At 45.0% G+C, this 23863-nt stretch overlaps 1 protein-coding gene across 4 annotated transcripts in view; it reads right to left on the minus strand.

Moving 5' to 3' along the window:
* LOC111153957 (sortilin related receptor 1) overlaps positions 1–23863 on the minus strand; it is a 160341-nt gene that overhangs the window by 89460 nt on the left and 47018 nt on the right. For all 4 annotated transcript variants that reach the window (XM_022513310.1, XM_022513308.1, XM_022513309.1 and 1 more), the window contains exons 7-11: positions 18368–18469; positions 17153–17322; positions 11528–11720; positions 8858–8975; positions 8571–8644 (exon numbers count right to left, since the gene is read on the minus strand). In XM_022513310.1, coding sequence (XP_022369018.1) covers positions 8571–8644; positions 8858–8975; positions 11528–11720; positions 17153–17322; positions 18368–18469 — 657 coding nt within the window. The remainder of the gene's footprint in view (positions 1–8570; positions 8645–8857; positions 8976–11527; positions 11721–17152; positions 17323–18367; positions 18470–23863) is intronic.

The raw sequence follows: 23863 nt of genomic DNA on the forward strand, positions 1-23863 counted from the left end.
ACCCAAAATAACTCAACACAGACATCTGCCAATGAATCGTGTCCAGTTCTCAAGGGAAAAGGCAATCAACAGGTGTCAACCTCACCAAGATGGCTCAAATGCTGGAATTACCAAAGACTTGAAATTATTGATCATAACTGTGTCTCATGGAGTAAAGGAAAACACACTGAAATGAACAAAAGACTAGGATTCTTCCCAGAGAAGTGAAAGCTATCCTTTAAGAAAAGAATTTTAGAACAGAAAAATATAACATGTGACATTAAGAAATTAATGAATGAGCTCAACAATTGAATGGAAATGACAGAGGAACTGGTGAACACGGTGAGAAATATAGAATGGAGAAATTACCCATTCCAAAGAACACTCAAAAAAGAATGAAGAGGGGAAAAAGTCCCAAAGACTGGGAGGATAATAATAAAAGGTCTAGTGTGTATGACTGGAGTCCAAGAAGAACAGGAAAAAGGAACCAGAGCAGGAAAAAAAAATTTTTTTTGAAGAAATAACGGCTGAAAATTTGCCAAATTTGGTAAAAAGACATACATTTATAGATTCAAGATCAGCATACCCAAACAGGATAAACACAAAGAAAACCAGACCTAGATACATCACAGCAAAACTGCTGAACACCAAAGATAAGGAAAAAGCTCCTGAAGCCTTTAGACAAAATGACAGATTGCGTGCAAGACAGTGATGACTGAAATGACTCTAGATTTCTCATCACAAACCAGAGAGGCAAGACGGCTGTAGCACATCTTTAAAGCACTGAGAGAAAATCGCCATCAAACCAGAATTCTATATCCAACGAACATGTCTTCTGGGAAGGAAGAGGAAATAAAGAGATTCTCAAATGAGGGAAAAACCAAGAAAATGTGTATGGTAGATAGGCGCAAGAAGAAACAGTAAAGGAATTTCTTAAGGCCGTAGGGAAACTTACCAGGGGGATACAGGGATTCTCGGGAATGAAGGAAGAACAAAAGAAATATCTGGGTAAATATAAAAAATTGCTTCTTTCCCCTTAAATTCTCTAAAACTGATATAATAATGTAAAGCAAAATGAAAGCAAGAACATTGTCTTGTAGGTTTTTTAATGGACTTCAATGAGATACACAGGCAACAATAACAGAAATGTCAGGGAAAGAGAAATGGGATGTACATGCTTGCACGGTTTCTAAATTTTATGTGAAGGGCAACATTATATTAAGAGCAATATTAATTTTAAAAAGACTATGAAAGATTAAATACACATGTTGTAATCCTTACAGCAACCACTGAAAGAAATATAATAAAAAAAAACCAGTCTCTAAATAAAAGTAAAATGCCAAAGCCATCTAAATGATATAGAAAAGTCACTAAAGGAAGAACAGAGGGATAAAAAACAAAGATCATACGTACATACATAAAACCTTGGACCTAAATCCAATCATACCAATAATTATGTTAAATGCTAATGGTCCAGACATTTCAGTTAAAAAACAAAGCCTTGAAGAATGGATAAAAAAACAAGACCATCCTATATGCTGCCTGTAAGAAATGCTTCAGATACAGACACCAGTGAGCACAAAGTAAAAGCATGGTAAAAGATAAACTACTGAAACAGTAAACGTAGAACGGTTGGAATGATTATTTCAATCCTAGATAAAACAGACTTCAAGACAAAGGTTATCACCATTGATAGAGAGGGCTATTTCATAACAATAAACGGGACAAGAACAGAAAAGATAATTATAAAGTGTGCATGAACTGAATCAGAGCCTCAAAATACAAAAGATAAAACTGAGGAGATTTAAAGAAAAACTTGGCAATTCCACATAGTTGGAGATTTCACCATGGTTCTCTTAGCAATTACCAGAACTAGCCAAAAAAAGAAAAAGAAAAAGAAAGAACATAAAAGATCTGAACGGCAGCATATCAACCACCTTCATAGAAATAACACCTTCATGTAACTAACATCTGACAACAGCAGAATACACATTCCTTCCTAATGCATATGATGGATGCAAGATAGGCCACATATTAGATCCCAAAGTAAGTCCCAATAAATTTAAAGGGATCAAAATCACACAAAGTATATTCTCACACTACAAGGCAATTAAATTAGAAATCAAACATGTACGATATCTAGGAAATTTCAAGTATCTGAAAACTAAACAACCCTTTTCTAAATAACTTATCAAAGACAAAAAGCAGAAGGGATATTTTGAAGTAATAAAAACATTCTGGAATTAGAGGTGATGGTTGCGTATCACATCACTTGTGAATATAGCAAAACCCCACCAAACTGTACACTTTAAAGTGGTGAATTTTATGTGATTTACATCTCAACTTCAAAGGGGGACATAAGGAATATTCTGAACTGAATGACAAAAAAAAATACAACACCTCTAAATTTGTGACAGTAGCCAATGCAGGATTTAGAGGAAAACTTAACAGCTTTAAATGCTTATATTGAGGAAAAAACATCTAAAAATCAATGACCTAAAGTTATACCTTAAAAAAAGCTACAAAAAGAAAAGCAAATTAAATCCAAATAAGGGAAAATACTAAAGAGAAAAAATCAACAAAATAGAAGACAAACCAAACAAAGCCATAAGCACGTTCTTTGAAAAGATCAGTAATATTGACAAACCACTAACTAAACTATTAAGCAAAATGGGAAAAACCCCACAAATCCTCAATATCAGGAATAAAAACAGGTGAGCACCACAGACCCTGGAGACATTAAGCCAACAAATTCAATGACTCCGATGAAACTCACTAAAACTGACGCAAGTAGCAGAAAATCTAAACCGTTTTCTAGCAACCAGAGACACTGAATTTTTTCTAACCACATTCCCAAAAAGAAGACTCCGGGTTCAGATAGTTTCACTGGTGAGTTATTCAAGAAAGAAAAATCACCCCATTTTTAGATGAAAGAGGAGTCACTGTTCAACTTGCTCAATGACACCAGCCCAACCCTAACACCAAAACTTGAAAAAGACATTATCCCCACCCAAAAAAACAAAAAAACAGACCAATCTCTCTCATGAATAATGTAAAAATCTTTAACAAACTATTAGACACTCAAACCTAACATTGTATAGAAAGGATAATACATCATTAATAAACAGTGTCTGTCCCAGTAATTCAAGGTTCATATAACTGTCAAGAATCAATCAATATAACATACCACAACATACATGTAACATACTGTATCACCTATGTGATATGAAAAGAAATATGTATTTTGGTCTTGGGTCCCAGCTTCCAGTCAGAGCTCCTAAAAACCCCTGCACCATCTCCTGACTGATGGGGGTGATGTATGATGTGGGTCTTACACAGAAACTTCTATATCGTTGAGAACTTCCAGGAAGATAGCAGAGTCTTTGGTTGTAAGGAGGCAACTCTTGGTGGACTCCTGGACAGTACAGGCACTGGCCACCAGAAAGACAAAGCATGACTAGAAGCTTGAAACTTCCAGCCCTGCCTCAACCCCCAGGGAAAAGACAGGGGCTGGAGACGGAGTTAATAATCAATCATGCCTTCGTGATGAAGCCTCCATTAAAAAAAAAAAAAAAAAATCCCTAAACTGCGGCATTCAGAGAGCTCCCAGGTTGGCAAACACATCCACAAGCTGGGAGGTTGGCACGTCGCAACGCCAAGGGGGACAGAAGCTCCCGTGCTTAGGATCCTTCCAGACCTTGCCCAATGGACCTCTCCATCCAGGTGCAGCCTTTGTAATATTCTTATAATCAACTGGATGTAAATAAGTATTTCCCGAGTTCTGTCAGCCATTCCAGCAAATTCCTGAGCCCAAGAAGCGGGGTCAGGGGAGCACCCTATTTATAAGCTGGTCAGTCAGAAATATGGGTGACAACTTGGGACTTGCAGTGAGCATGTGAAGTGAGTGGGGGGCAGTCTTGTGAGCCTGAGCCCCTCACTTGTGGGGTCTGTGCTAACTCCAGCCAGCTAGTGTCATGGCTGAAATACAGGACATCCGGTTGGTGTCCAGAGAACTGGAGAATTGCTCACTGTGAGGGGAACCTCCCCTAGCATTTGGTATCAAGAGTAAAGGAAAAGAGGGGTTTTTTACACTATATTACATATTGCCATATTATTACATATTAGGGAAGAGAAGAAAAGGAAGAGAGAGAAAGAAAGAAAAGACATAAAGATCAAAAAGGAAGAAATAAAATAGGTCCCTATGTGCAGACAGATGATTATCATCTCTTATACAGAATCTACAAAACTACTACTAACACTAACGAATTATTTTAGCAAGGCTGTAGAATACAAGGTTAATCGATAAAAATCAATGGTATTCCTATACCCTATAATAAAAATTAGGATGTAAACTTGAAAAAAACTGTATTTACAATAATACCGAAAATTTGTAAAATATCTAGCAATAAAACTAACCTACAAGGTATATACAAGGCCTCCACATTGAAATCTAAAAAATATTGCTCAGTGAGATTTAAAAAGAAATGAAAAGAGGCGCCTGGATGGCTCAGTGGTTTAAAGCTTCTGTCTTCGGCTCAGGTCATGATCCCAGGGTCCTGGGATCGAGCTCCACATCGGGCTCTCTGCTCAGCGGGAAGCCTGCTTCCCGCCCACCCCCACCCCCCCGCCACCGCTCTGCCTGCCCCTCTGCCTACTTATGAACTCTGTCCAATAAATAAATAAAATCTTTAAAAATTTTTTTAAAAATAAAAAGAAATGAAGAAACATACTACATTCACAGATCAGAACACTAAATAGTGCTAAGAGGTCAATTATCCCCAAATTGATCTATAAATTCAATGCAATCCAAGCCAAAATCACAGCAGGTTTTGCAGAAGTTGACCAGCGGATTCTAAAATGTTGTAGAAATACAAAGGATCTAGAATAGTCAAAGAAATTTTTAAGAAGAACAAAGTTCAGAGGCGCCTGGATGGCTCATCTGTTTAACGACTCTTGGTTTCATTTCAGATAGTGATCTCAGGGTCATGAGACTGAGGCCCAGGTTGGGCTCCGGGCTTAGGTCAGAGTCTCCCTGGACTATCTCTCTCTCTCTGCCCCTCCCACACACACGCCCCCACTCACCCCACACCTCACGCCCCCCCCTGCTCGCTCACTCTCACTCTCTCTCTCCTTCTAAAATAAATAAATCTTAAAAAAAAAAAGAGAGAGAAAGAACAACAAAGTTGGAAGACTTACACACTTGATCCCAACACTTACTGTTAAGTCTCCCATAATCAAGACAGTTTGGTACAAGTGAAAGGACAGACATGCAGATAAATGAAAAGATGAGAAAGTCTACCAAGTTCTGAAACAGACCCATGCATAGACGACCAGTTGATTTTCAAACAGACATGAAGTCAATGCGAGGGGAGAAAGAAGTCTTTCTCAGTAAGTGGGGCTGGATCCCTGAATCTCCACATGGAAAAATGAGTGGCAAACCCTCCCATCGCACCAGATATCAAGATTAATTCAAATGGATCATAACCCTAAACTACAGCCTTACACTATGAAATTTAGGGGTAAATCTTTGCAAAAGGGACAAACATTTCTCAGAACAACAAAGAGCATAACATCCAGAGGAAAAGTCCTGCTAAATCAGACCTCAGCAAAATTTAAAACATTTGCTCTTTGAAAAACACCATTAAGAAAATTTTTTAAAAAAAGCAAGCCACAGACTAAGGAAGATACTCATGACACACATATCAAACGAAAGACTTAACTTTACATTTTTCAAAAAAAACATCCTACACATCCATAAGAAGGCAAACAACTCAATTTTTTAAAATAAGTATAAGATTTGAACAGACACTTCACAAAATGATTTTTAAATGCCCAATGGGCACGTGAGAAGAAGCTCAAAGTCATCAGTCACCAAGGAAATGCCAATTAAAACCATAATGAGACACCACTGTGTACTCATTAAAACGTCTAAAATTTAAAAAGAGTGACCATACCAAGTGCCAGTGTGGACCTGAGGCGATTAGAAGTCTCAGACAACACTGAGACAGCCCCCACTTTGGACAAAAATTTGGTCATTCCTTAAAAAAAGTTAAACACAGACCCATCAAGCTGCCCATCATTCCACTCTGAGGTATTTACCCAAAAGGAATACAAATGTGCATCTATCTAAAAAAAAAAAAAACATATAATTAAGTGTTTATAATAGCTATACTTATAATCAGCAAACACTGTAATGTCCACCAACAGATGAATGGATAAGTGAATTGTGGAATATCCCTACAATGGGATACAAATCTACAATAAAATAGGAAAGAACCACTGATACATGAAACAACATGAATGGGCCTCAAAATCATCATGATGAGTGTCAGAAGCCAAGCAAAAACCCAGCATATTATGAGTCCATTTACATAAAATTCTAGGAAATGCCAACTAACCATTGGGCAGGGATGAGGTAAAGAGAAGGATGGATTACGGGGGGGACGAAGATGCTTTGGGGAGTGATGGACATGCTTGTTGTCTTCATTGTGGTGTTGGTGACGGTGCAGCAATGGTGACCAACTCTGATGAAACTGTACACTCAAAATATGCAAGGGCCTCCATAAAGTTGTTAAGGAAGAAAAGCACAGAAAAGGAACTCAAGATCAGAGAATTTGCACAAGTCTTTAGTAGCGGAGGAGAAACAGGTCTTCTAGTCACTGATTTTCTAGACAGCTCTGTCCACCACATCCTACCTCACCCTTCCCTGTCTTTGCCCCTCACGCCCCAGGCTGTCCCTCTCACGTGATCACTGCTGCCCAAGGGCACTCAGATGCTCACTCACACAGACATGATCTCAGCCTTCTCCCCTACTTCGCTCTCTGCTCTTTGCAAAACGAAGGTCCCTTGTGCAATGGCTGCTTCCTGGAAGGCGTGAAGCAGGCCAGGCAGGAGGCACAGGCAGCTGCCCCAGTGTGAGCCAGACGATACCACTTCACCGGAAGAGGAACAAGACCCTGCTTTCTCCCCAGAAGGAAATCACTTGCAGATGTTCAAATCCCAGATTACACCACCATCAGAAGGTCCAAACAAACCACAAGCCTGGTCGCTGAGGAGAGAACACCCAATTTCAAAAGGAATGTCTGGCTCCAGTGAAGAGGAGAACAGCTGCTTAATCCTTCCCGTGGGGGCAGAGCAAGAGTGCTCCCCAAACTCCAAACCGTTCACCCTTTAGGACTACCGGGCCTTCACCTCGTCTTACATGCGAACATGTGATCATGGTCTCCACCTTACCGGCCAGTTGTTCATGTAGGCACACCTGCAAGCTCTGGGCCCCCGATCACTCAGCCTCAGGGATGGGAGGCCCTACCTACCTCACAGAGATAAGATATGTGATGGGTCTCTGCCAACCACACAGAGCCAAATGAATGCTGGGTATCACCAATGCTTTACATAGGACAGATTTAAATACAAACGTGTATATATTGCGTTCCCAAAAGGAAGCACCATGAGGGGACCCCCTGGGTGGCTCAGTCGGTTAAGCAGCTGCCTTTGGCTCAGGTCACGATCCCAGAGTCCTGGGATCGAGCCCCACGCCAGGCTCCCTGCTCAAAGGGGAGCCTGCTTCTCCCTCTGTCTGCCTCATGCTCTCTCTCTCTCTCTCTCTCCCAATAAATAAAATTAAAAATCTTAAAGAAGGAAGGAAGGAGGAAGGAAGGAAGGAAGGAAGGAAGGGGCACCAAGAGGCTGGCTGGGTCTTCTGAGAACCACATCCCTCCCGCCATCATGCTCTACCTACACAAGGTGCTCAATTAAATTCTTATCCTATGATCTGTTGAGTTTTCCTGCTGGCTCCCCACATGGGCAGCAGAGTCCCGCTAAAAGCAACCCCCCCAAATGAGACCAGCTGTAGTTCCCTTGGCCCTCGTAAATCATGAGAGGCTGGTGAAAGTTTTGTTTTGTTTTGTTTTGTTTACAAGTTTGGCAATCCTCTAACACCCAAGGCCGAGTTAGCATTCGGGGACCACAGGACTAGCTCTGCTCTCAGAACTGGTATCAGCAGTGCCTACGGACCTGAAGCAGCTCTGCAGACGTTTTAAGGCAGAAACGGTCTTTTTCCACAGCACAGAGTGAAATGGAAGGGCCTGCCCGGCACGGCCCGCCAAGGAGAGGCCTGACGTCGATTTCGTTACGATGCAACAACAAATGGCCAGTTTCATGCCAGATGCCAGTACAAGCCCACAGCCATTTGCTCATAGATTCTGCAAATATTTACACAGTGCCCCCTCCCTGCCAGGCACTGCTCGGTTCTAGGGGTGAAGAAGTTAAGCAGAGAGACAGTGCTTTGTCCCCTCGGGGCATTTAGTTAAATTTACAGTCGTGAGGGCAAGAGAAGGTCTGTTTTTGATTCAAAGGAATATTTCTGGCAACATCACGAGCCCTCATTACAAGGTGTGAACACAAGATCAGTGCAGCTGACGCACTCGTGTGGCTCTGGGTACCCTCCTTTAATTTTACAGTCACACTTGGCGCCGCTGGCCTCCCCATGGGCCACACGTGATCCTGAAAGGTGGAGGCACGGCCATGATCTCCGACAAACCAGAACCCTGGCTGGCAGCTGGGGGGGGGGGGGGGGGGGGGGGGAAGCTGACCTCTCGCCACCGGGCTCCTGCGCTGCTAGAAACGTACACATTCGTCTTGCTTGCCAAGTTCTTTCCCACCGAACCTGAAAGGCAAGAGGAGTAATGACCTTCCACTTCAAGAAGAGGTCGGATGCTCACCCTGCCCGACCAGAACTGCCAGTCACATTTAGCAACTACAGATGTCTCAGAACATCACAAACGCCGTGGCCACGGAGGAGGTCAGCGTTCCCCGTGTACTCGGCCGCGTGTCCCCGAAGAGCTTCAGACCGCAGCGGGGACAAGCGTCGCGGACTTACCAGTGGCGATGATGAGACCGGGAGCGGACTCCTTGGACAGGATGGGCATCCTTCGGAGCTGGAGGTTGAGCAGCTGACTGAGCCGCTGGGCCAGGTGCAGGGAACAGCCTTGGGCGAGCTACGGGACACAAGTGCCAGGCACCGTCAGTGTGGGATAGGAGGCCTCCAGCTCCCTCAAAACACAGGCCTGGGTGCAGACCATGCAGCCACACACACAGAAAGGAAATCTGGCTCAGAGGAACCCAGACGCAGAGCCCAGCTGGCCCCTCACTACCTCTCTCAGGTGGATATGATTATCTGAATCACAAAAAGGCCTCTCCTTGAAGAAAAGAGAAAAATACGAGTAAAAAAATCCTCCTGAGACTCTCAGAGAACAGCAATTAGAAATCAGTGCCGGGGCGCCTGGGTGGCTCAGTGGGTTAAAACCTCTGCCTTCGGCTCAGGTCATGATCTCGGGGTCCTGGGATCGAGCCCCGCATCGGGCTCTCTGCTCAGCGGGGAGCCTGCTTCCCTCTCTCTCTCTCTGCCTGCCTCTCTGCCTACTTGTGATCTCTCTCTAACAAATAAAATCTTTAAAGAAAAAAAAAAAAAAAGAAATCAGTGCCAACGAAAGTCGATCGAAAGTGATCCCTCCCTCTGTTTTACCCCAGAGATACTCTCGCGTGACTCGGCACGAAAAAGAAATGAAATGCTTTCGTGGGACTTATTTCCTAAGTCCGTAGAGATACATTTCAAATAGGAGGTAAGCAATGCCATTAGAGGAAAAATCAAGAATCAGAAATCATTAAGTCTCCCTGATAAGCTCCCAGATGTACCACATGAGAGCTACAGACACCGAAGGGTCCACATTAAAACCGATTTAAAGTAGTGAGCATTTGTACAGGGCACCAGCTCTGCTGCGTCCACTGCAAAACAAGTCATTCGAACGGGCCACTTACATTCGGATTTTAATAGTTCTGCAAACAACACCGTTTGCCGTGTGGTCACTCCTGATCGTCCTGGCCAGAAAGTCGTTGTCAAGTGTTATTCAGCCTCGTCTGGTGTGCTTACGTGAGCAGGTAAAAATAGACACGGTTTTGCTACATACACTCATTTTTATAACAAAAGGATCTCTCTAGCAAATGTCCATCTTGCTAGGATCACAGTTTGATGTGAGCAAATGAGGAAGGTTGGATCTCAAGGAAATTATCTATCAACCAACCTGTTCTTTCACCATCTAAAATCACAGGTAGAAGCTAAGAGCTCACCAACTGCTGTACAGCTCATAAATAGGTCAGTCAGGGAATAAGTGGGGTTTTAATAATGCCATTAATTCCACTTAACTAGGGCTCAGACCCCAACAGCACGCTGAAAAGCAGGCCACCCCCATCCACACAGGCCCGTGCAGAGCTCCTAAAATCTAGAAGCCGCTCCAGAATAAAGCAGCACCTGTGTAGTTGTCTCTTTCTACTCATACCCTGCCTCTTTCCAAAGTTAGACTTGATGTACAAAGTCGGCACCTGTTGCGAAATCAGCAAGAGTAATCAAGAAATCCAAGGAGACAAGAGTCTCCAAGAAAACTTTCCCCAGTGGCCAGAGCTACAGCATAGAGTACAGTCAACACACTTCATCATGGGCAAACAAGACTGAAAAACCCCAAAGATCAGGTAACCGTCTAATTAAATGTTACAGTTTTCCCAAGAATTACCACTACATATTTTTTTTTTTCTGAGTTCCTTCTGCCTACCTACATTACTTATTCCAGATCCCTGAAGTGAGGCAAAAATGGAAGTGTGGGGCGTCATATAAAGCCAAGGAACTCAGTCCACAGAATGTTCTTCCGAGGGAAAAGAACAGAGCTGCTGAGGCGGGCAGGAACACTTACTGAGGCCAAATAATACATTTTAGTACTCCCAGCTTTTCAGATGGAGCCACAGATTGGGAAAACAGTAGAACCCTAAATTATATTCAGGAAGGCACTTTTTTTAAAAAGTTCCACAGAAATAAAAAACTTAATCAGAATTTCCCAAACTTTCTTGCTTCGCAGCACAATTAGTGTCCTCATAAAATTTTTATAGCAGCTTCAAGCCAGAAGAAATACCAACATTTATTGTTTTACGTAGTTAAGGCCAAACAACTTAATAAGTAGTTCTAATAACTTAGCAGCAGTTCAAAATAATAGTGTGCATGCGTATGTAAATATATACACACACACATAGAGAAAGAGAAAGAGAGAAAACAAAATTTCTATTTCACTCTTAGATAACCACAATTATTTAACATGGGATATATCTACCTGCTGGGTACCACGCCCCTTCTCAAAGTTTAGAGTCATATTAGATCCCACCACCGCCGTCATTACCCATTCCACCCTGATTTTCTCCCTTGCTTTTTACCACATCAACTGCTAGGAAATCCAGCTTCACACAAACAGGATGCCTTCCAAAGAAATTCAGCATGAACTCATTTTGAAACGAGGAACTAAACTCAAGATGGTACTTGCCACAATGACCAACAAATACCAAGTACCTTATGTTTCCCTCAAAAAATTTAAAACATCCCAGAGTGCCCCCTGGGAGTTCACTACGGCACCCCCTAGGTGCCCTGCTGCTGAGTTTGAGAACTGTAAGGGCAGTATAACCAGCTAAAAAATTTGTAGTAAAAGCTCAAACAAGACGAAAGCATCTCTACCTCACAGTTGATTTTTTCTCCATATTCTGTGAAGGCTGGAGCCTGAAGGAACTCCCAGGTACCCCCTTTGTCAAAGGTGATGACTGATCTCATGTTCTCTTCATTCATGGAACCGTTAATCAGAGTAGCGATGTAGACTCCTTGCAACCCTTCCACGCGGTGGAAGTCGGCGAACGGCTCATTTGCAAAATACCTACAGTAAGAGAAAATAAACAGCTGTGAACCTGAACTGATATTTCCTTGGTGTGTTTTTATCGTAAATGACATAAAATTTAACTGTTGAGAAGTACAAAATTCAGTGGCATTAAGCACATTCCCAATGTTGTGTTATACCTGCATCACTATCTTCCAGATTAGTTCCAGAATTTTCCGCATCTCAAAAAGAAACCCTGTACCCACCAGCAGTCATCGCCCCTTTCCCCTGCCCACCCCAGGCCCCGGCAACCACCACTGAGTTTTCTGTCGCTACAGATTTGCCTATTCTGGACATTTCATATACACGGAAACATGCATTTTTTATGGTTCTTTTCCCACAGCGTAATATTTTCAAGGTTCACCCATATTGTAACACAAATCAGTACTCCATTCCTTTATATAGATGAATAGCCTTCTCTCACTCTTTTTTTTTTTAAAACGTGCTTGTGTTTTAACTTTGAAGGCTAAGATGCTTATTGGATCAATAAGTCCTCGCAGGGAGTTCAGAATGCTGGCTACGACACACAGAGCTGATGACAGGGTCACAGCTATCACTTCGCTGATGAATTCACCCCAAATCCTCCAGTGAGCCTCAACAAACAGGAACAGGAAGCCAGACTTTCCAGACACTAGTCAAAGCGGTGGGCTTACAAGCGGCAGAAATCCAGCGCGAAAGGTTCCCCAGCCACTGTCCACACGCTGACGACTCATTCTCTGATGCCCTGACAGACCCCAGGCCCACGGGGTTCCTCTCGGAAAGCAGAGCAGAACTCCCACCCAAGGAAGCAGGATAGAGAGCAAAAGTGGCTCTAGAACCTTGAGGTTGTACTTCTTAATAGTGAAACAGAGAATAAGGCCCTCCCAGGGCCTGAACTACTACGCTGGGATACTGATTTCACTGGGAAGCCGTTTTGCCCTGAAATGGTCCACCCATCCCAAATGGAATGAATTTCTGAGAAGCGCCAACCAGAGTTCACACAAGGCTTTTAACTGGATGTGTGTCCTTTGCTTAGAAGGGTTCTGAGCCACTGGGCTGTGTAAAAAAAAAAAAAAGAAAAGAAAAGAAAAGAAAATTTTAATTAAAAAGAATCACAGAACTGGGAGCCTGGGTGGCTCAGTGGGTTAAGCCTCTGCCTTCGGCTCAAGTCATGATCTCAGGGTCCTGGGATTGAGTCCTGCATCAGGCTCTGTGCTCAGCAGAGAGCCTGCTTCCCCTTCTCTCCCTGCCTGCCTCTCTGCCTACTTGCGATTTCTCTCTGTGTGTCAAATAAATAAAATTAAAATTAAAAAACAATCACAGAACTGCTTTTTTCCGTTATCCACTGTACAGATCTTGAGCTGGAGGAGTGCTCTGTCTCCTCAGACAGAAAGAAGCACACTACAAGCTCTGAGGCAGAAAGGAAAATTTTTAAAAAGCACTGACAGAGCTACTTCAGACTAAGAGACCGAGCAAAATCCTAAATAAGATACTGATGTTGAGACCAAATATTCTAACATGTGGTTTCCTTAGGTCTACTGGAGTTGTTTTTCGGTCGCTTCCTTAGAAATCAGTTGAAGGTCTATCACCCACCAGCTCTCTGTTCATGTGTTCACCTCAGCGTTGGATCCCATCATCATAAGGCTGCCACCGTCAGGTTCAAAGGCTTCCTTCAAACATGAAGGAGGGTCTGGCTTTCTCTCACCTAGATGAGCTCTGCTTCTTCCCTCTGATCACTCTCCTGGATTTTTGTCTTTCGGTTCCAAGGTTCTAGAAACCTGTTCTCTGTGCCTCACACGCTCCCCAGACTGTCCTGTCAGCATCTCTGTGGTCCTATGACAGTTCACCTCCCCCTAAGTGCCCTCTCTCTGTCCATTTTTCTTACATTTCCTCTCACCAGCCCTCAGGACAGCACTTGTCCCCTGCTCCCTGGCCAGCACCCCGGGGCCCCTAGGCCACCCTCCTGCAGAACCCAAGTCTGCCTCGCCACGCACAACCCAGGCCCTCCTCAGATGCCCCACCAGGCCTGACATTTCTCCACACCTGGTCCTCCACACGGACACCGCTTGCCATGAGATTTCTATTCCACACATCTCACTAATGCCAAGAGCACCCCATTAAGAATTCTTTCTCCAGTCCTCTAAGCAAATTAGGATGGGTTCCTTGGCACCGCACTTGCCTATTGAGTTCAAAGAACAACTCATTTCAAATACCACAGAAAAGCTGTGTTTTGTTTTGTTTTTTTCAAATCAGCCTGCCCACATAATCTGCTAATTCACCCTTATCCCATTTCATCTCACTGAGAGGCAGAAGCAGGTGACAAGTTCACTCACATGAGCCCCTGTGAAGATCTCCAGGCCCTGAGATAGAGTCTAAAGAAAACAACCAGAAGGCTGAGCCTATGTGGTTCTGTGAACATACACATAAAACTCTTTCCAGTTTCCTAACAGGACTGTACGCTCCGGCACGGCGGAAGCGACCTTTGTGACCACAGAAAGGGCCTTGTGCGTCTACAAGAGGGCCACACAGTCAACGAACTGGGCTTATTACTTCCTGGGGGAGCTTCTGGCTCTGGCTCTGCCCAGTCACGAGATACCCATCCCAAACAGCCCCCACGTGTGGGGATCCAGAAACCTTCGGCGAGCTCTGATTTGTCCACTCCGTAGTGAAGGGCTCTCAAACGTGGGGGAAAAAAAAATCAGAGTCTGTGAAAGGCCTGAGGAAAAATGGGCTTATAATTTTAATTGTTAAAAAAGTAAAGAGGGGCGCCTGGGTGGCTTAGTGGGTTAAGCCTCTGCCTTCGGCTCAGGTCATGATCTCAGGGTCCTGGGATGGAGCCCCGCATCGGGCTCTCTGCTCAGCGGGGAGCCTGCTTCCCCCCTCTCTCTGCCTGCCTCTCTGCCTCCTTGTGATCTCTCTTTCTCTCTCTGTCAAATAAATAAATAAAATCTTTAAAAAAAAAAGTAAAGAAAATATTATTCACCTGTTAAAAAAAAAATAATAAAACACTGATAACATGCTCCATGTGGACAAACTCTGAACACGCGCAAGGGGCAAGAGGCCAGACCCAAAGGTCACATATTATGCTGTGATTCTGTTTACACAGAATATCCAGAGAAGATAAACCTACAGAGACAGAAAGGAGATTAGAGGCTGCCAAGAGCTGGGTTTGGGGGTGGGGGGAGCACTAAAAACTGCTTAGCAGTAAGGGATTTTCTTTCAGGGAAGTAAAAATGTTTTGGAATTAAAGCTGGTGGTTGTACAATACTGTGAATGCCCTAAGTATCACTGAGTTGTTCACTTTAAAATGGTTAAGCTAATGTTCTGTGAATTTCACCTCAATAAATTACTTTAAAACAAAACAAAACAAAACGAAACAAACACGAAAAGAACGCAGGAGCCAGCCCAAGTGCCAGCCCATTGGCAGCGGCCAGACTGCCACTGACCAAACCAGAAAAACCTGAGGCTGAATCATGGTAGGAATGGTTTACAACACATTAACATGCACCAAGTAATAAATAACTCATGAGACTATACTGGGAGGGAAAAAAAAAATTAGGCATAAAATAGGACATACCTCTGAAAGAGCCAAAACAGGGCATGGAAAAGCATGCTCAGAGACCAGGTAGAAAGTTCTCCCCTTAGGTCCTGGTGAGTTCAAACCCAAGGTCTGGCTCTTTTCCTCAACACCGTCTCCGCACCCAGCCCTCCCCAACTCCCTGACTCAGCCCATGGCCATCATTCTGCCAGCGGCTCAGCCCAAGTAACCGTGGGCCCTTGACTCTCCAGAGACAAGCAGCCAATCTACCAGCAAACCATCAGAATTTGCCCAATTCCGTCATCTCTGCCGCTGCTGCCCTGGGCCCAGCCAAGAGCAATCCCTGCTCACTGGATTGTCGTCCCACCCCCACAGCCAGCCTTCCTGCCCCCACACCCCGGCTCCTCTCCGGGAGCCTGCTTCGCACACAGCACTGAGGACGGCTTCTTTAAAACACAGCTCACCTGAGTGCTCGTCTGAGATGACTGATAACACTGTCCCTTTATGTTTCAGGTGCTTCCCTTTAGATCATGCAATTCATAATTTTTTTAATGGTTAAAAAAATATAACAGGTTAAATCAGATGATGTCCATCTTCTGGTCAAAACCCTCCATATTCCACTTGGGAAAAAAGTGCTTTCCATGTCCTCGAAGGCCTTTTACAAACTGAGCTCTGCTCTCTCAGTGCCTGTCTCTTGGGTTCTCCCCCTCCCTCCTCCTCCTATTAGATCCACCCTGGTCTCCTCCCTGCTCCTAAAATAAACCCCCAGAACCCAACCTCAGAGCCTCCGAGCATGCTGTTCCCTCTGCCTGCAGTGCCCTGCTCCCGGCACCTGCCGGCTCCCTCGCTCATGGAACTCAGGCACCTGCTGACATGTCACCATCCTCGAACAGCCTTCCACGACCAGCCAGTATGAAGTACCATGTTCCCAGTGCCCTGTCTTCTTAATTTGTTCACTTTGTCTCCCAGCACCTACCACCACCAGGCAAATTACACACCTATTTATGTTCTGTCTTCCCCCAAAGAGAACAGAAGATCCACAGAACAGGGTCCCTGTTTTGACTTTTCATGGCCGGACACATTATCTCAGTGCAGTGCCCGGAAGAAGGGCTGGCCCCGCGCAGCAGTGTCCCTGCTGAAAGAGCTGGTGACTGAATAAATCACCAGCCTGACGAGAGACCGTGGACAGCAATGCCACGTCCTGTGACCTGGTGGTCGTGGCCTTGGAGCTGGACCTCGCTGCCCAGAGGCCAGCTCCAGCAGAGGGCTCCTTCCAAGGGCAGACAGTGAGGCTCACCACAGTCAGACGCCTCACAGAAGACAAGAGAATAAACGCCCTCCTGGCCCTCAAGGGTCACAGGTCGTCCATCCCTCCCAAACCCTGGACTCCCCCGCAGCCCATGGAAAACGTCCATAACTACAAAACAGCTCCAAGCCCAGAGGTACTGATAAAGGATGGACAACACTGGTGTCTTTCCACAGACATCCACAGAGCAGGACTTGCAATTACAATAAGAAAAAAAAATGTCAATGAACCCATCACTTGGAGGCAAGACCCTCGGGGCTCCCCACGCCAGCTCACCCCGAGCTGACATTTTCCCCATGCCTTTTCCCACGGGCTCAGAGACCACAGAGCCAGACAACTGAAGAGGAGGAACGCAGGGAGTGGCTGACATGGGCTGTGACCCTAAAGGTCACCAGGACCGCCATGCTCACTCAGATCACCTGAGGGGCTTTGTAAAACCTTCAGAGTCTGGCCGCACCCCAAACTGGCCAAACCCCAAACCGGGCATCGGGGTTTCTGACAACTCACCATCGGAACCCAAATGTGCAGCTAATGCTTAAAAACACCCAACTTGAGGGCACAGGTGGTGCTAACGTGAGACAGCGGGTGAGGGACCCACGGCGTCCTTACCTCACCAGCGTGTCGCCACCCGCCCCTCCCGGACTGTAGTAGAGCACGTTCTCCAGGGACAGGGAGAACTTCAGGCCCTCTGCCTCCGAGATGTATAAGTTGGTGCGGTTATTGCTGTGACTGACGCATACAAACACCTGGTCCTCGGAGGCGTCTGCGATGTAATATTCCTTTGGAATCAAAAGTCGAAAGAAACACAAGTCAAAAAACACACTCGTGCCTTGGGCTTTCCCTAGGCCCACTGAAGTAATGATTTCCCAATGTCCCAGTGACAGGTATGGGCCCAGAGCCCACAGACAGCTTCCCAAATCCTGGGGAAGCTTGGCCAACTTTCTTTTTGGAGGAGCTGAAGCCACCGGGTTGCTGGAGCAAGCCTCTTCCCGGCAAATGGGGCCTAAAAGCGGCGACCACTGAACTCCATCAATGATCTAAAACCTTCAGTTTAGTTCATAATGTCTCCGTCTACTTCCCGTGAGGTCTATCATTACTACCAAGTACAATACACGTTCATATGCATTTCCTTTCCTTTCATTCTCTCTAAGGTACTAAAGGAAGGTGGAAGCCGTAAAAAGCAAAGAATGGACAAGAATGTTCTCCACCTGAGCTCCCAAACCTTCCACCACACCGAATGCTAGCGGCAAGGCCTTCAAATGCCACCTCCTGACTGTGGGCGCTTCTCTGATGACCCCAGCCCACGAAGATCCTTCCTATCCATCTCTACGTTACCATACACACATACAGCAGCCAGGCCTTGGACCATGTGTGGCTTCCTCCTCTGCTTGGTTCTCTGTGTCTCCAGCCTATGTGTTTCTAAAAGGGTGGGACCCAGCTCTTATCCCCTGTTGGAATCGAGCTGCCTAAAGCAAAGCAACAGAGCATGTCCCGAACAAACCACTCATGGTCACCAGCTCCCCATTCCTTCAAGACTGACACCCTGAGCCCACTGACTCTGGTTGCAAACCTTTCCACCCATCCGCCTCCACTAAAGCAAATTAAAGCTCCCATCCCACCCCTTTGAAAGTGAACAGGAAAAGAAACAGATCAAGATGTCCAAAGTATAATGGTTCTCTCTCGGGGCCGATCTCCAAAAGTGACCTCAGAGAGCCTCTATCAGAGATCGAGCTACCCAGAAGGACATCCCCGCGACACGCTCCCGCTGACGCCTGCATACGGACAATGACACGTCTTTCCACCCCCACACCGGACCCCACTCACGTTAATAGGATGCCTTGTGACAAACTGGGCTGGTCGCATGGGCTTCCTGCCACAAGAGACCCAGAGCTGAACCGAAGATGGATACAGACTGCCCCGGAGATGCTGCCAAGGAAAAGGAGGAAAAAGAAGTTAATGGCGCCACATTACAGCCACTCAAATAAGTGAAGAAGGAAAGAGTAGGGTCAGACCCCTCCAAGTCTACCAAAAACGGGGAGCACAGGGGTGACTGCAAATGCACACTTTGGCAACATCGCTGTTTGCTCTGCAGCTCGGGCTGCGCTCACCCGGTTCCGACTGCTGGTCTGTAGCAGGCACTAGACACCCGCCGACACCAGATGAGGACGAAGGGCAAAGGGTCCTGCGACTGAAGCTGAGTGTGGGAGGGGGGTGGAGGCTTAACCGGGCAGCCCTCAAGCCCACCCAGGGTGAGGTCAGCCACACACGGCGCACATAAAAACCTATTCCCTTGTTCTTTCCCTCCTATTTTCAGGTTAGAAGCATACTCGAATTCAAGGGCTTTAACTTGCACAAAGAGGTGAGGAAATTTTCACTGATTCTCTTTTGAAACCTTTTAATAACTTCTCCCTGATGAACGTTTTTGCTGGAATATGTTCTCTTTGGTAGGGCCCAGGGCATGCCCCATGAGGTCGGCCCTGTCACATTGTGTTTGAGAGATACTGGAGCACAGCTGGAATCTCGAAAATGTGTACAAAAGCACTAGATTAAGAGCTGGCTGTACCACCTCGAGAAGTCACTAAGCCTCTCTAGGTCTCATGCCTTCATCTATAAAGTTGAGAAGCTGATTAGGCACAGGATTCCTGTCGATGGGTTTCCAGGGTCCAGGCACCCTATAAACACACAGGCAAACAGTGTGATAGATGCACCCATTCACCCTGCCAGGGAGGGACACAATCTTTACTGGATCCTCAAAAGGGTCAATGATTCAGAAAAAGGTGAGAACCACCGTAAAGGCTTAATGTGGGTTTTTCCAGCTCTGAACGTATGGGACTGCGAACACAAGCCACACGGTGCACATCTATCCAGACAGAAAGGGACGCACACCGTCGTGTGGACAGAATCACACATGGGCCTATGAAGCTGATCAGAATATTGGGATCACCAGCCAGAAGGGGTTCACATTTGGCTTCATTTATCCTTGACCACGTTGCCACTGTTACCACAGATTTTAAATTCCTATAAAGTAAGAAACATACCAATTTCTCTTAACTGTAACTGAATTCCCGGCACTAATATATATCCAATAGGCGCTATGTAAAGAGCAAGCTGATGAACGTGAAGATACACGCACACACATATTCAAACAAATGCTTAAAAGTAGCTTATTTGAAAGAAGCCAGGTAGGGAAGTACAAAAGACTGCCTTTCTAAAATGCCACATGGAAAACCATGTTAATGGCTTGTACTCAATATGAGGCCACAGAAAACATGGATCTCTTAAGTTACTTAAAATTTAATTTTAAATTAAAAATGTAAAACATATTACCTGAGTGAGAAAGCAGTGCCCAGCAAAACTGTCAGCCATAGATCCCAAAAGCCCTCCTTAAGTCAATAAAATTTTAAAGCTATTCATAAAGGTCGGAGGATCCATGTTAAGTTACCCTATATAAATCCCTATAAACATATATGAATACACAGATGTCCGTGAAACACACACTTTGATGCCTTAAACTTGTTCACTACTTCCCACTGTGGTTGAACCTTAGAAAGGAGACACTTTTCTCAGTGACACCAGGGCCATGATTAGTTAAGCATTCTTTTTTTTTTTTTTTAAAGATTTTATTTATTTATTTGACAGAGATCACAAGTCAGGCAGAGAGAGAGAGGTGGAGGCAGGCTCCCTGCGGGGCAGAGAGCCCGATGCGGGGCTCGATCCCAGGACCCTGGGATCATGACCTGAGCTGATGGCAGAGGCTTAACCCACTGAGCCACCCAGGCGCCCCATAGTTAAGCATTCTTAATGCATGCTGTTGGTTGGCACAAGAATTGAGAATGCATACCAAGGTCAGTCTTCCTCCATAGATGCAAAAGTCAGAGTACAAAGGTAAGAAACCTCAAAACAAACCAAAAAACAAAAAAACAAAAAAAATAAAGATAGAAAGAAAGCTCAAAACACATGCATCCTACTTTCCTTTGGGACAATAGTTCCAAAGCCTGGACAATTCAGGCTCACCCCTAAGGAGCTACTGTAATACTTTCTTGCCACCAAGAAACACATTAACAATTACACCGTGGGACACTGTGGATTGTCAGATAGACGTATCATAAGCTCCTACTAACTTTCCTTAATAAGTCATGGGTTCTTGTGGTTGCTGAGTTTCTCTTTACCACGATTATAAAAGTAAAAGATGGGGTGCCTGGGTGGCTCAGTCGTTAAGCGTCTGCCTTTGGCTCAGGTCATGATCCCAGGGTTCTGGGATCGAGCCCCACATCGGGCTCCCCGCTCAATAGGAAGCCTGCTTCTCCCTCTCCCCCTCCCCCTGCCTGTGTTCCCTTTCTCACTGTGTCTCTGTCAATTAAATAAATAAAAATCGTAAAAAAAAAAAAAAAAGTAAAACCTGCTCATGAGAAAGAAACACCCAACAGTATGGACGGCTATAAGGTAAAATGCAGGCGCTCAGCTCTCTATCCTCCACTCGCTCCTCCTGACCTCCTCCCCAGGGAGTAACAGGGAACAGGCTCTCGTGGGGTCTTTTTTTTTTTTTTCTTTGTAATTTTATTTATTTATTTTGACAGAGAGAGATCACAAGTAGGCAGAGAAGTAGGCAGAAAGAGAAGGTGAAGCAGGCTCCCCGCTGAGCAGAGAGCCTGATGTGGGGCCCAATCCCAAGACCCTGAGACCATGACCTGAGCTGAAGGCAGAGGCTTTAACCCACTGAGCCACCTGGGCACCCCTCTTATGGGGTCTCTGAGAAGTGTTCTGTACCATCACCCCAGGCATATTTATATAGTGACAGACAATGCTACATGTACCCAACATCCATTATTCTTTCCTCCTTAGCAACAGGATATTGACTGCCACCCCAAATAAAGCACTGGGGTCCTCCGCCTTTTGCATAACTACATGTGGCCATGTGACTGAGAACTAATCCAGATCTGTAAGCCTAAATGGTGTGTTGGGTTTCTAGGAAGGCTGCTTAAAGGGAATTAATCATAAGGAAGGGGTCCTACTGTGGCCTATCTGTCCTTACTCTTTCTGACTCCCGTAAAGACCCAAAGGCTAGTACAGATGTCCTGGACCACGAGGGAACGGTGAGGATGGAAATTATTGTCAGGCTGGTGGAACAGAGAGAGGCCTGGGCCCCCAATGACACCAGGGTATCAACAAACCAGCCCTACATTGCCTGCCTCCAGGCAGCACTGAGGAGAGAAAAATAATTTTCTGTATTTATTAAGCCACTTTTCACTTCTACTCTGTTACTGGTAATTGAACACAATGTCAATGTGATATATGCAATTTTATTTTCCACACATGATGCAGATTGTGCGAGAAATATTCTTACGCAATTCAACCTTCTTCATTATCAGAGTTTCTTAGGCGTCTCTCATTTAACAGCTCATGGGCTCTGACATGATTTCCAGAAGCACTCTAGAGTGAATATACCTGGATATATTACCTTTGCCAGAACTACACAAGAGTGTCGATAGGATGCTGTTCTTAAAACCCCTACGTCAACATTTTCACTTTCAGCAGAAGAAAGAGCCTTCCTGAAAGGCTACCCCAGTTAATACACATAAATACTTCCAATGGCATCCAGGAGGTATTTCAATGCTTTGGGTTATGCCAGGATTCTAGGATCTGAAAATGTAGGATAAGATCTTTGTTTCATTTGGTGCTTTCATTCCGATAAGGAAAAATAAATTGATGTAAGTTTCTGAATAATGTGAATTTCAGAAAGTGCCCTTACATTTATGTTTGAGATTCTATCAGAGGAAATGAGAGGTCAAGGAGGGAAGAGCAGAGAGGAACTAAATAAACGACACGTTCTTGCCAGGTGAAGGCCACAGGATGTCAGAGTGAGCTCTTCAACCGAATGTTTTGTGGAGAACAGCTGTCAGAGAGGGAGGGACCCCAAGGCACGTGGCAGACAAGGACACAGTCCAGAAGGGGCTTGCGCATTCACCGCCACCTTCTCCTCTGAAACCGTGACAAGGGATCAGCAAGACATCATCGTCCACATTACTGTTGTTCATACTAAAATATTTATGGATAACATTTTATATATATTTTATATATACATATTTATGATTTGCTTTAAAAATATTCGAAAAAAGGGGCACCTGGATGGCTCAGTCGGTTAAGCATCTGACTCTTGATCTCAGTTCAGGTCTTGATCTCAGGGTCGTGAGATCAAGCCTCACGCTGAGGTCCATGCTGGGTGTGGAGGCTACTAAAAAAATAATAATAAAAAACAAAATAAAATATTCCAAGAAAAAAATAACTCATGGGTACACCGCCAAAAAGAGATTAGCAAATGTAAATAATATTGAGGCTGAATGAGGGCTAACTGTGGTGGTCCTATCAGTATAAACTGTACTTTTATACAGATTTGAAAACATGCATAATAGGGGTGCCTGGGTGGCTCAGTAGGTTGGACATCTGCCTTCAGCTCAGGTCGTGATCCCAGAGTCCTAGGATCAAGCCCCCTGTCAGGCTGCTCAGTGGGAAGTCTGCTTCTCCCTCTGCTTCTCCCCCTACTTGTTCCCTCTGTCCAATAAATACATAAATAAATAATCTTTAAGAGAAAGAAGAAAAGAAAACATCCATAATAAAGTTTCATAAAGTTAATATTCATTGGAAGCACGTTGAGAACAGCAGAGAAAGGAACTCTGAAAATCCACTCATCCGAAAAGCAACAGGACCACTGACAAAAATTCTCCAAGTCAACTTTTTCAGAATTCGAAAAATTAAACAAAGGCTTGCCAAAACCCAGAGAGCACTTAGTGGAGAACAGTGTCAAAGCTCAGCGGGAACAGGCGACTTCGTGGCCTCAGTCCCATCCCCTTCTCTCTGGCCCGGCGGTAGCCCTGGAAACCCACAGCCTCACAGCTATGGGAACTGTGAAAACCAGCAGCCGTGCAGCCCCTGCAGGGGACAGACTGTTGCCACGCCCAGCGTGAAAACCCTGTTCTCGGGTCTTCTCTTCCTATAACTGCACGGAGCTCCCTGCTCAAACAGACCTATAGCTGGCTTGTTTACAGAAAAACAGAGACAGGAAGCCTGGGTGGCTCAGTGGGTTAAGCCGCTGCCTTCGGCTCAGGTCATGATCTCAGGGTCCTGGGATCGAGTCCCGCATCGGGCTCTCTGCTCAGCAGGGAGCCTGCTTCCCTCTCTCTCTCTCTCTCTCTCTCTCTCTCTGACTGCCTCTCTGTCTACTTGTGATCTCTCTCTGTCAAATAAATAAATAAAATCTTTAAAAAAAAAAAAAAAAGAAAAACAGAGACAAATAGCCTATGTTTCGCATCACAGCTGCTGGAG

The sequence above is a fragment of the Enhydra lutris genome, unplaced genomic scaffold (genome assembly GCF_002288905.1).
Source record: "Enhydra lutris kenyoni isolate GAN:26980312 unplaced genomic scaffold, ASM228890v2 scaffoldscaffold34, whole genome shotgun sequence".
Classification (NCBI taxonomy): Eukaryota; Metazoa; Chordata; class Mammalia; order Carnivora; family Mustelidae; genus Enhydra; species Enhydra lutris.